Raw genomic sequence first — 13,316 nt, 5'->3', positions numbered from 1 at the left:
TGCTGAATCAAAGGGTGCTCACAGTTTTATAGCCCTTTGGGCATAGTTCCAAATTGTTCACCAGAATGGCTGAATCAGTTCACAGTTCCACCAACAATGCATCAGTGTTCCAGTTTTCACACATCTCTAACATTTATCATTTTCCTCTTTTGTCATATCAGCCAATCTAATAGGTATGATGGTGTACCTCAGAGTTGTTTTAATTTGCATTTCTCTAATCAATAGTGATTTAGAGCATTTTTTCATATGACTAGTTAACTTTAATTCCTTCATCCAAAAACTGCCTGCTCATAAAAGATCTCACAATTAAAAACATACAATCTGCTAAGTTACAGTTAATAGAAAGTCTTAGAATGTACTGCCTGATTTTTGCTTAGCACCTTCTGTTCCCTTTTCTGCCACTTTTCCGTAGTCACTGCAGAAGCAGAGGAGGCTGCTCTGGGTTAGGGGCAGTTTTCATTTTCTTTTGTTCTGTGAGTTGCTGTGGCCAAAGTGATTGCTTACTGGTGATAATCTCTGTGTAGTAGGCTTGTCCTCAGAAAGCATGCTTATTCTGTTACAGGTACCCTATTCAAAGCATAAGAGACATTCTTGAGATAGTTTTCTGCTTGACTTAGCTTTTGAAACCTAGGTTAATCTCCCTGCCATGTTGTTGAGGCATCAGAATAGAACTTTTTGAAGGACCTTATCATATAACAAAGTTTTGCTATGATTTCTTTCACCAAGTCAACTTTAGATCTCATCATTCCCAGCCATTCTTCTCCTATTTTTTTCTCCTGACAAATTAACTAAAATTCTCCTAATTCGGTTTTCCTACCTCTGCCTCAGAGTCATCAGGATCTTATCCGTCCCACAAATGTGTCTTCAAATGGTTCTGAGGATTTACTTCCTCCATGGAACCTTTGCCCAGAGGAGAGGTTCTTAGAAGGAATAAATCAGAAAGCCCTATGCCTGAAGCCCAGTCCATAATGATATTAATGATTATAATAGTAATGATGTTTAGCATTTATATAGTTCTTTAAGGATTTTAGAGTACTTTATATTATTTCATTTGATCCTGACAACTATCTTGTGAAATAGAACTGTTATCCCCATTTTGGAGATGAGGAAACCGAGATAGGCAAAAGTTAAGTGACTTATCCACGGTCACACAGATTTGATCTCAAGCCTTCTTGACTTTAAGTCCCATACTGTCTCCATTGTACCTCCTGTGAGCCTAGGTCACGGGGGCGCATGTGGACAACCTTAATGGAGGTTGGTTTATAAAGAGGCTACCATGGGACAATAGGATTAAGAGCATGAAGGAAATCAGAGATTGCCTTGTTATCCACCTCTTTTTATAGATCAGGAAATTCAAGCTTAGAGACATAAGTGACTGGCTCAGAGGCATATAACCAATAAGGGCCAAAGTTGGGATTCACATTCTGGTCCTCTGACTCCAAATCCAATGTGCTTTGCTCTTCCCAGAGCAAAGAACAACCAGAGACCCCATGGGGCATAAAGTTGGGGGACCCAGCTCTATCTTGATTCACCTCCAAATCCAGGTATACCCCAGAGCCACTTAGATCTGGAGCTACCTACAGACATGAATGTAGGTGGATGAAGACAGTCTCTGATGTCAGTGTGGGAGCTGTACAGGTCATTGGTCTCAGTTCAGTCATTTTTCAGTCATCTCTGACTCTGTGTCCTCATTTGGGGTTTTCTTGGCAGAGGTACTGGGTGGTTTGCTATTTGTGTCTCTAACTCATACTACAGATGAGGAAACTAAAGCAAATTGGGGTTAAGTGACTTGCCCAGGATCACAGAGCTAGTAAGTGTCTGAGGCCAAATTTGAACTTAGGAAGATGAGTCTTCTGACTCCAGGCCTGGCACACTATCTGCTGCACCACCTAGCTGCCCCAGCAGAACATTGGTTACTTCCAAATAACAAGACCTCATTCTTAGACCCATCAAAGCATTGGCTTCTTCCTGATCTTTCTGTGATGTTACTCTGAGGCCATGGCCCAAGAACCTTCCTTGATTTGCTTCAGACCCGACTTCCACCTGCTAACCAAAAGCTCTGTTTTCTTCCAGTTCAAGTGATTCCTGTGCTTAAGATGTATCTTCATTGTGACCTTCTATGGACTCTGGGACACCTCACTTTTTCCTAGATGAAATTCCGCATTCATTCAGACCCACTTCCTCCTACCTCATGGCACTTTCCATTTAGCTATATCTTCTCTACGCATACAACTCTATAACACACAAAATGTACTTAGTTCTGTGCCTTCATATAATAAACATCCTTAATTTGTGTGTTTAAATGATCTGGGAAACATATTTTTGAAAAGTAAATTATTGGAGGCTAGGATTCTTATTTCATTTACTCTGAAACATTAGCATAGAGTTATGTTTGTGTTATTTGCATTTTTTGATGAAAATTTTGCCAGCACCATTTACAACTAGGGTTTTCTTTTCTGTTCTAGAAATGGCTTGAACTTTTTCTTTAAATTACTTGCTTGGATTTATACGGGTTCTGCAAGTATGTTCTCAGAAGCTATACATTCATTATCTGATACTTGCAACCAGGTGAGAGATTTCAGACTTTGTTAATAAAACAGACTTTTCCTAGGTTTTATATTGAATGCTGAAACATTTGCAGAGGAGGTGATTTCTTGAGTTGGATAGTGGGGTGGATTGAAAAGTACATTAACCTTGACCCAGTGACAAAAGGGAGGAGAGTGAATTAAGAGTTGCTAAGGTTGATTTTATAGTTCTGTCATGGTACAGAGTATTCTAAAGTACTTTTAAGAGAAGTCCCACAGGAGCTCCCCAGCAGTGTGGAAAGGGCCACTCTGTGCTGTAATGATCTCTCTGCCACTTTAAATATTGACACAGAGCCTGACTGTCTTTTAGAAATTTAGAAAACACAAGTGTACATAACTAATGAATTCACATTTGTGAAAAATGTTGACCTTGTGATTTGGACTGCCTTTATCTCTATTTTTGTAATAATGTGAACAGAGAGAGAAGAATGGTTTTTGGAAAAAGAAAAATATATGTGTTAAAATTTATCCTGACTTGGATTCATTTAAACTTATATACCTCAGATCCCAAAACTAAAGTACCCATTTATCTTTAGGTATTAAACATAACTTTTCTTCACAAGTGTACAATTTCAAATGATCAGATAACTGAAAAGTTTTTCATTCATATTTTTTAAAGCATATGTATATGTATTTCGAGATTTGCAAAATGTTGGTCTCATAACAATTCTGTGAGGAAGGTAGTGTAAATATCCGCAACATTTTACTGACTGAAATTTTTAAGATTATGCTTTTCAAAAGAAAACCATGCATTCTCAGTTCAGAATTAAATCTCATAACTGGCCTAATTAAGTTCATTATTAATTATAGTTCATTGACAAAGAGGAGAAAAGTGACCCAAAAAGAAAAGATACCCAGACCCCCATGCTTGCAGCCCCCATGGAGTTTACGCTCTCATTGAAAGGACAAGACAAACACTTGAAAAGTTAAAAAACAATGCAAAATAAGAGTACAAGAACTAATACAATAAGGTAGCATATAATTAAATGGTGGATGAATGGCATGTGGCTTGGAATGACCAGAGGAAGTTTTTTTGGAGAGAAATGAGAAGTCAGCTATATATTAAGGATTATAACATCAGTTAGATTTTTATTCATCTTTCTGTTAGGTTTTGGACCCATTTAAAATCACATTTTTATGAAATCATAAGCTTTTACATGATACCTGTGTCAAAGTATAAGCTTTTGGTTTCATTGGCTTTAATTTATCGTTTAAAGTTTCTGTTAGTTTGTACAATTTGGCATTGTGTTAACTTAAAAAGGCATGCGTTAATAGTATTCCTCAGCTCTTTGTTGAATTTCTGAGTCTTTGCTTTACCAGATAACAATGGGAAATCTAAAGGAAATAGAAAGCACAGCCCCTGGTTGCCTGGAGGAGCTTACTCTATTACTGTGGGAGCAGCCCCATAACTTGTGGGTCCCTGAAAGAAATGTAGAAAAGTTCAATGTTACATATGATCAGTTGTATGATGTGTTAGCCCATATACATGTAGACTCAGGGAATTTATAAAGGGTGAAGAGGGATCAGCTCAAATCTAGAAAAGTGAAAATTAAAATTTATTAACTCTTCTGGCTAACTTACAAATTTAACACTACTACTTAAAAAGGTCAATCAGATCTTACAGAATTAAACAAAATTTTTGTAGTTTAGATAGAAAAAAACTAGATAGGCAGAATTAACATGGAATTGCATGGACAGTAGAAGCAAGAAAGGTATAGGGGACTCACCCTTCCAGACAATTGTTATAAAATGACAACTGTTAATAATGTCTGATACTGTACTATATTAAAAAAAATTGGAAAGATAGACCAGTGAATTAATTGAAGTCATGGAAGTAGAGTAGATGCAAATATACACATGTATAATATCATATACATATGCAAAATATTACATTTCCATACTTAATAGATACTATTGGGAAAAATGGGTAGCAATATGAAGAGAAATAAATTTAAATATATATTTCATAGTACCTAGCACAGTAAACTTGAACATGGAGGAGATATAAATTCTTCACTATTGAATTAATAGAAGAAAAAATAATAAGGGAAAAAGTTGATGGGCTTTTAATATGAGAATCAGAAAAAAAGGCTTTTATACAATTAGAAGCAATAAAACTAAACTAAAAATAAAGGCAACAAAATGGGATGAATATTTGAGATAAATGATAGGTGAAAGCTTGAATTTAAAAGTTTGCAGGGAGCTAGTTACAAAATCTAGTCTTAGTACTCAGTCTCCAATAGACAAATGATCAAAAGTTTTAAGCAGAAATTGAAAAAAGAAATGAAGAAATATAGACCAAAAAATATACAAGATATCCTTTCACACCCATTAATAATGATAAATAATGTTAAAACTAATTGTTGGTAGCTGTCTCAAGAGATGGGTATATCATACTCATTCATGGCAGTGCGAATTGGTCCTACCTTTTTGTAGTATGCAACAATAGCCGCATGTCAAGAGTAATTCCACTTTTGGAAATATCCCTAAGGAAATCATGAAAGAAAAAGATGTTATATTTGTGGAAAAATATTTACAGTTTATTTACAATAGTGAAGAATTACAAAGAGCTCAAATGCCTAATATACCAAACAATGTTTAGCACAGTATCATTTCACCTGTCTTAGGAGTTCAGCCAGGAGAACCTGATAATAAGACAGAAAGAAAAGGCCTTTGAGCAGCTAAAACTAAAGATGACAAAAGTCGATGGAATGAAATTCCTGCATGCATAAGATAATTTCTCATAAGCCCATTTTACTGTTACTTGATAGGCAGTTTTCACAGTCATAGTTCTCTGGTTTCAAAGCCCATGGTGGATTAGAAGAGAGAAGTTCAGGAAGGCCTGTGTGTACCAAAGGAAGGAGATAGAGAAAGTATTAAAAAACAGAAAAAATATATAGCAATTTACGTCAAATTGTCCAGAACCCTCAAGGTATTGTGTATTATTGAATAGTGCATTATGTGTATTATAGAATAGCTTCCTAATGATGCTCTAAATCTCAGGTGTCAAACATGGAATGGTTGCCACTGCCCAAACTAGACTAAAATGTAATTTGGAAATATTTAACAAACAAAAATACAATACAACATAGATAATGTTAATATGGAGTTTTTGAAGTTACAGAAGGCCTGTAGGGATCCTTGTGTACAGTTTGGTGGTCCCCATTTTCTAGTTGAATTTGAAACCAGTGCCCTAAATCATGAAGACTCAAGTCATTCAACAAGCATATGTTAGGTACCGCACTCCATGCCAGGCACTGTACCTAGGCATTGGGGATTCAAAGACAAAAGGTTCAGCTATAGTTAGAATATTTCTGAGAATCCAAGGACTTTTTAAAACTCATCTAAAATAGTTAAAATTTTTAAAAGTTTGGGCATTTAAAAGGAGAAATTTTAAGTTTTCAAGAAGGATTACTTAAAGTGTTTCTCTGATACTGAGGCATATTTAAAGATACTAGTTATTGTTATTTCCTAATGACTTTTCCTATGTAAATGATGCAAAAAAATTGTTTTGAAACAGTGTAGAAACAGTGTTTTTCTTCCTTGCTTTATAGGGTTTGTTAGCATTAGGCATCTCTCAGTCCATACGGACACCAAACTCTGCTCATCCGTGAGTACATTGTCTTTATTTTTCTTTTCCTTATAGGGAAATGAGATTTGAGATGAGTGGCTGTATTTCATATAATTTCTGTGGTTAATATGCCCTTATTTAGACTTATACCTTGGATAATTTTTTGAACTTTTATTTTCCAAAATAATGCAATAATTTTAGATGGCTAGATGGTAGAGTGCTGGGCTTGGAGTCAGGATAACTCATCTTCCTGAGTTCAAATCTGGTCTCAGACATTTACTGACAGTGTGACCCTGGGCAAGTCACTTAATCTGCTTGCCTCAGTTTCCTCATCTGTAAAAATGAGCCAGAGAAGGAAGTGGCAAACGAGTCCAGTATCTTTACCAAGAACACCCCAAATGGAGTCTTGAAGAGTTGGCTATGACTGAAAAATGACTTAACATATATTAGATTGATTATTTTTGTTGTATCAGATTATTTAAAAGGGCAAGGGTTATTTTTGAAATAGGCATTTGAACTTTTTTACTTGTCTGGTCTTTGTCATCTTCCTATTTGAAAATCAGTAAAACCCATGTTTTACATCAGACCTCATGTTTATGATATAGATTTAGATTTTGGGGTCTGTCAAAGCTAATAAAACTACCAGCATGATAAAATGCTGCTGTTAAATTTTGCCCATACCATTTATTTTGCTTTTGTGATATAGAATACACATTGTATACTCTGTTTCCAGAGCCCTTAAGCATGTGTTTTGGTTCTGCTACTACCTCATTAATAATTCAATGTTATATTTTAATTCCATTTGTATGATAAGATAGGAACTTTAAATGATGTGAACGCATAATTTTTAAACAAAAATGTACAGTAGATTTTGGGAATAACATTCCAAAAATACATTATAGTTTAGATATCTTTTTGTAGTTAAAGGAAGAGCACTGCTATTTTTTTCCTAGCTCTGGCCAGCTTATGACTAAGAATTTCAAATTTCCATCCAAATTAATACTCTGGATTTCCTGATACTGCCCTCTGTATGTGCCATCTATCATGTTGTGGATGGAGAAGGAGCAGAATGTAATTAAGTCAGTGTTAAGTAATTGATAGGTTGATGTCACAACACTTTATCAGTTGTTTAGTATGAAGAAGAGAAGGGATTTGTTTTTTTTGGAGGGGGGAGGGGACATAGGAAGACATCAGTAGGTATTTGAAGGTTATTGTGTAGAGGTTATATTTAGTCTGTTTAACAGCTTTTGAAGAACCAAGAACAATGGATGGAAGGAGCAGAATTAGATTTTGATGTAGTGAAAAATTTACTTCACCCCTATAGCCAGGAGATGGTAGGCATCCCCTTACTAGAAACTGTTAAGCAAAGTATGTACGACCTTTTGTCAGGATATTATTGAAAAATGCTTTTTCGGGTGTGTGTTGGCTTAGTTGGCCACTAAAGTCCTTTCCAGTTCTCAGATTTTGTGTATCTAGCAGGGGTGGGAACCAGCAGCCTCATGTGGCCTTCTAGGTCCATAGGTGTGGTCCTTTGACTGGGTCCCAAGTCTTACAGAACAAATCCTTTTATTTAGGGGATTTGTTCTGTGAAGGTTGGATTTAGTCAAAGACTTGAGGACCTAGAGGGCCATGTGTGGCCTTGAGGCTGCAGGTTCCCCACCCCTGGTCTAGAGGCCTTCATAACTCTGCATGAAGCTGTTTAGAGCTGGGATAAAAGTTTCCTCTCAATAACAATTCAGAGAGCAGTTTTCATTTAAAGTTCTTGTTTAAATTTTCATTAATCAGTCAAGATCTTCTTAAGACTTGGGTATTGGAAGTAAGTTTTCCAGAAAAAAAAAAGTTTGAAAATAATAAATTTCTTATCTGTCACAATTCTCCTTTCCTTTCTTCTAGCTGTTCATGCATACATTGTCCAAAGATCTAAAAAAAATTAGATGAAAAAATTAAATATAAAAGGAACTGGAAAACCTGCATTGAAGCATAGTAATAGTGCTTGTAATTTGTCGAACTCTTAAGAATCAACAAGTATACAGGATCAAATTAAAGATAATATAAATCCTAAACTGGCTGCTCATAAAGACTAAAGGATTCAATTAGAAACTATATTGCAAGGAAACTTAAATGCTATCCTGCTCATTAAACATCTGAATGCTTTTTAAAAAAAGATTAAATTAATTTCATCAGCAGCTGTGGTACATAATGTTAAAGTAGTATGGATAAATCAAAATAGGTTGTATGGAAAAGGAATTAGAAAAATATCTAAATTAAATAGTGTTCTCTTTATTTTGCGTATTTTTAAGGAACTTGTAGTCACTTCTAGTTCCAGTGTTATTTTTCTGATTAGTTGTGATTTTAACACTTTAATTTTAATGAGCTATCAAACTATGACAAATGTACTTCTTTTCCATTTTTTAAAAATATGTATAAAAAGGAAGTTTCTTCCATATTAAAAATTTTATTTTTTCTATTGTTTTAGGTATGGTTTCTCAAATATGCGCTATATTTCCTCATTAATTAGTGGTGTTGGTATTTTTATGATGGGTGCAGGACTTTCTTGGTACCATGGAATCATGGGATTACTTCATCCTCAGCCTATAGAATCTCTTCTATGGGTAAGGTGGTCCTTTTTGGTTTTAGTTATATAAAATAGTGTTTTGTTTAAGAAACCATAAAAATACATTAGAGCTTCCTTTTAATACTGCCGTTGTTGAATAGTGCTACCAGCCTTATAGACTGGTTACATGATATTAGAATTTTATAAATGTAGTTGTATTTCAAAGGGTGGGTTCTGATGAATGAATGAAAAAACATTTACTGCATACTTACTGTATTCCAAATAAAGTGCCAAGCACTGGGAATGTAAATACGAAAAGAAAATTGTCCTGCTTTCAGCGGGACTAAGGGTCAGCAGCAGAGTGGATGGCAATGCTCAGGAGGCCATAGGGTCTATGTACTTGTCTACCCCATTAAAATGTAAGGTCTGTGAGAGTAGGGATTGTTTTGTTCTTTGTATTTGTGACCCCAGTACTTACTTAGCACAGTATCTGGCACATAATAGTAGGTACTTAATGAATACTTTTTGATTAATGTCCAGATCTGTATTTGTAATAGTGAGCTTGTGATATTAGACTTTTCCTCATTTCACTTGTGATTAGTTTCAGTGTAATTTATATATAATGTCTTGATTTTGAGAAATTTAGACTGATTTATAGATACCTTGTTCTTTGGTCTTTGTCTCATTTGCATTATAAGTGTGTTCTATGGTATAAGAAATCAAACAGGGTCAATAACTAGTTCGAAATCAGACATTGAGTAATTGGCTGACTGATAAATAGAATGTAAGTTTAGAGCTCTTAGAGGCTCTGTTGTCTTCTGGCAGATAAATTGGGCTTTAACATTTCTGTGACCTAATTGGATTTGACTTTGTTTTAATTAATAATTAAAATCCAGAAATATATACCAAGACACTGATCTTTTTTTTGTGGAGTGTAATATCTTGAAGTCCTTTGGTAAAATTCCCTATATTCTTTGTTGGGTAGATGGGTTTACATTTTTGTGGTCTTACCTACCTGTAGGTTAGAAGAAAACACTGTGTAGCAGGATTTTTGAACTTTATGGTAATTTATTTCTATCTACAACTCATCTTTAAAAAACAGCAGCACACTCTTCCATTCTTTATCTCTTTAATATTCCCCCATTTCTCGTTTTTTGATTCCATTAACCATGGTAAAATGAGAAGAAATACAGAAGAGCCTTTCTGTCTTCCTCCTTTCTTCTTACTGAGGACTGGACTGGCTCTGGGACTATGAATAGTATGTAGAGGGCAGAAGAGTAATGTCACGTTCCTGCTTATTGACTGGCATCTGGGACTAGCTAATAGTGAGAAGAGTAGAAATCCTTCTCTGTACTTTCAGTCTTCCTCATCTTTTTCTTAAAGACCCCTAAATTTTTAAAAAGCCCATAACCCTTTAAAATACCCATTTAGAATGACCTTGGAATACCACTGGATATCAAGATTATCTACTCTGCCTCTCCCATCTGAAACTTAACTAGCTACCCATGATCCATTTTTTAGTGAGACAGGTACTTGAGGCATGTAGGATTCCTCGTAGATCTGGAAGTCACTTTAAAGATCAGCTTTTCCAAAGCACTCATTTTACATATGAGAAAAATGAGGCCTGGGAAGATAAGGTGACAAGTAGTAAATGGCAAAGCTGGGATTTTTGTCTAGGTCCTCAGAATCTATAGAACCCCAGTCTCTTTTTGAATAGTTAACTAGATATTTTCATATCTACCTTTATTATGTCAAGCTTTCTGAATAAATATAATTTGACAAGGCCAAAATTTTAAAGTCATCCTCTTGAAAAATTTTAAAATAAAAATCAAACATGTAATTAGTTTCTAAAGCTTTTCTTTGAAGGGCATTTTCCCTTATGCAAGCATTGTATATTTCATGATACTTAGTTGATTAGTTTTGTATAAAGACCCATGTAGTCTGTTGGAATTAAAATCCATGTTCCATTTTTAGGTTTTACAAAACTGATAAATAGACTTATGATTGTTCACTGAAATATTCATGCTTTGCTTTAAAAATTTTTGTTTTCTAGGCTTACTGTATTTTAGCAGGATCATTGGTGTCTGAAGGAGGTATGCACTTTCACAAAATACATTGTTATTCCTACAAATTAATTATACTTTAGGAAGTTTTTAGCTCCTTAAAGTCCTGAGAATAGTTTTTTCCGGACTTAATTGGCCTTTAGTTACTATTTATTGAGTTAATACTTTGTATTGTGCTCCGTTAATAAGCCCTCCTATGAAGATAGGGCCTCTACAGGATGTAAGAGATCATTAAGTTACAGTAATAATAGTAATAACAATAATGGCATTTGTAGCCTGCCTAAGACCCATATCAATACATGTTAAGTACTGCAGTGGAGATTGAATATGAAAGTATAAAGGACTGATTAGATTGAGGTGCTTAGCACAGTTGTTAATTACAGAACAGTTTTGTAGCATGATTTTAAATTCCCTTTGAAAGCTTCAGCTGTGTGACAGTGTCCAGTTCTTTGCTATGCAAAGTTCTCTGTTCATTCAATATGTGCTACTCATATTTTTATGTTCCTTCTCTGGTCCTTGTGTGAAATTGATTTCACTGCATTTTAAACTACTGTATATTTGTGGAGCACAAGTGCGGGTACATTTTGCATGAATGCTTTTCTTTTCAGCAACTCTCCTTGTTGCTGTCAATGAACTTCGACGGAGTGCTCAAGCTAAAGGACTATCATTTTACAAGTATGGTACGTTTCTTACAAACTAGATCAATTACTTCTTTATACTTCTGTTAACTTAAAGTATGTTTATTAGTGGTCATATATTCCTTATAGAGGAATGTAGTCTAGTACCATCTGTAAGTAAATAGACTATTGCTTAAATTAAACCTTATAAATTTTGACATAAATCCTTTGTATTTTTCCATATTTTTGATTATTTGTGAAAGTATTAGGATTTTTTGGTTTGTTTTGCTCTTTTGTATCACCATGGCCCTGCATGGTGCCTTATACATGGTAGATATTTAATAAATTCTTGTAGAATTATAATTGTATAAGCCAGTATTTACATTTAAACTAAAAAAGTCTTATTGCCCAATATGGAGATTTCTGCATATCATTATAAATATGCTATTCCTATTTGTTCCTCAATTTTAGAATGTGTATTTAAAATGCTATGCCCAGTTAAGATTCTGAAGGTTTCACTTTTTTTTCTCATTTTCAAATAATTAAGTATTAGAAAGTCGTGATCCCAGTACAAATGTGGTGTTAATGGAGGATGCTGCAGCAGTCTTAGGAGTGGCCCTAGCAGCTGCTTGTATGGGTCTGACTTCTTTAACAGGTAACTAATTTCCTAATTTAAAGATGATTTAGTTGAACAACTTAAAAATAATTTCTAGTTTATAAAATATTTTTAAAAGCATAGGATTATTTTATTACAGGCTGCTAAAATACCTCTTTCATTGGCAGGGATTTTAACTTAGGGTCTGTGAACTTATTTGAAAAAAAGTTTTATAGCTGTAATTTAGTATAATCGATTTCCTTTGTAATTCTATGTGTATTATTTTATGCATTTAAAAACTGAGAAGAGGTCCATAAGTTTCTGCAAAGAGGTCTGTGACACAGAAAAGGTTAAGAACTCCAGCTTTATGGAATAGGGTCCTGTTAGGAGTGGTGATATATCTAGGATAGATTTAGGAAAGTCAGCAGCAGACTTTCTGTAAAACTGATCTTGTTTTCCTTTTTATTCTATTGTAAAAATTAGATGTATAAACAAAAAAAAATCTCCAGTGATGGCAGGGTTTAAGGTGGTGATTGGATCTCTGCATGCATTCTTTAAAGTTTTGGTTTTGCCCAGTTTTTGGAATTTTGACACTCTTTTCAAGGAAAGAGGCATGCCATCATGATTGTTATCTAATCTCTTTGTTACTCTATACCTCCACTCACTATACCTTGATATTAATTATTTCGCTTATGCCTGAGGAATTCCTGTATTCATAGGACATGAGTATAAGAGCTATAGATCTGTAGTCATAGATTATACAACTTAATTCCTATTCTCCAATTACCTGGGCATTACATTAACAGTTATACTGAAATGTTGCTGTTCTCCATCAGTAAGTGCTATCATCTAATGTGGTAATCACTTAAGTTCACTGCTTACTAGACCTAGGTCGGAACATCGCTTTTCACTACAGGGTCTGACCGTATAATGTTTTGTATGTTAAGCTTCAGATTTTTCATTTTGAAGGCTTCCGTTTTTCAAAGGAAAATATTGCCTTACTTTGTTTTATAATCCTGAGGTATTCTGATTTGTTATTAAAATGTTCTTTATGTTGAATTAAACAAAATATTGGTAGCTATGGATACTAGCAAATAGTAAAACCTTTGCTCTCATTCTTTGAATATATAAAAATTAAATATTGCATAATTTATTGCATGATAGGCAGCTAGGTAGTAATAAAGTGCTGGGCATGGAATCAGGAAGTCCAGAGTTCAAGTCCTGCTTCAGACACTTATTGGCTGTGTGATCCCTGAGCAAGTCACTTACTCTCTGTTGCCCTCAGTTTCCTCGTCTGTAAGTTGGGGATAATAATAGCATCTACTTTGTAG

General features: G+C 34.6%; 1 protein-coding gene across 3 annotated transcripts in view; it reads left to right on the top strand.

Moving 5' to 3' along the window:
• Positions 1-13,316, top strand: part of SLC30A9 (solute carrier family 30 member 9) — an 87,714-nt gene that overhangs the window by 42,445 nt on the left and 31,953 nt on the right. For all 3 annotated transcript variants that reach the window (XM_036762718.1, XM_036762720.1, XM_036762719.1), the window contains 6 exons: positions 2,466-2,568; positions 6,140-6,195; positions 8,633-8,768; positions 10,764-10,803; positions 11,382-11,453; positions 11,938-12,045. In XM_036762718.1, the coding sequence (XP_036618613.1) occupies positions 2,466-2,568; positions 6,140-6,195; positions 8,633-8,768; positions 10,764-10,803; positions 11,382-11,453; positions 11,938-12,045 (515 nt within the window). The remainder of the gene's footprint in view (positions 1-2,465; positions 2,569-6,139; positions 6,196-8,632; positions 8,769-10,763; positions 10,804-11,381; positions 11,454-11,937; positions 12,046-13,316) is intronic.

This window comes from Trichosurus vulpecula, chromosome 6, assembly GCF_011100635.1.
Source record: "Trichosurus vulpecula isolate mTriVul1 chromosome 6, mTriVul1.pri, whole genome shotgun sequence".
Taxonomy (NCBI): Eukaryota; Metazoa; Chordata; class Mammalia; order Diprotodontia; family Phalangeridae; genus Trichosurus; species Trichosurus vulpecula.
Note: the sequence above shows the minus strand (reverse complement) of the source record. Positions and strands in the feature narration are given on the sequence as shown.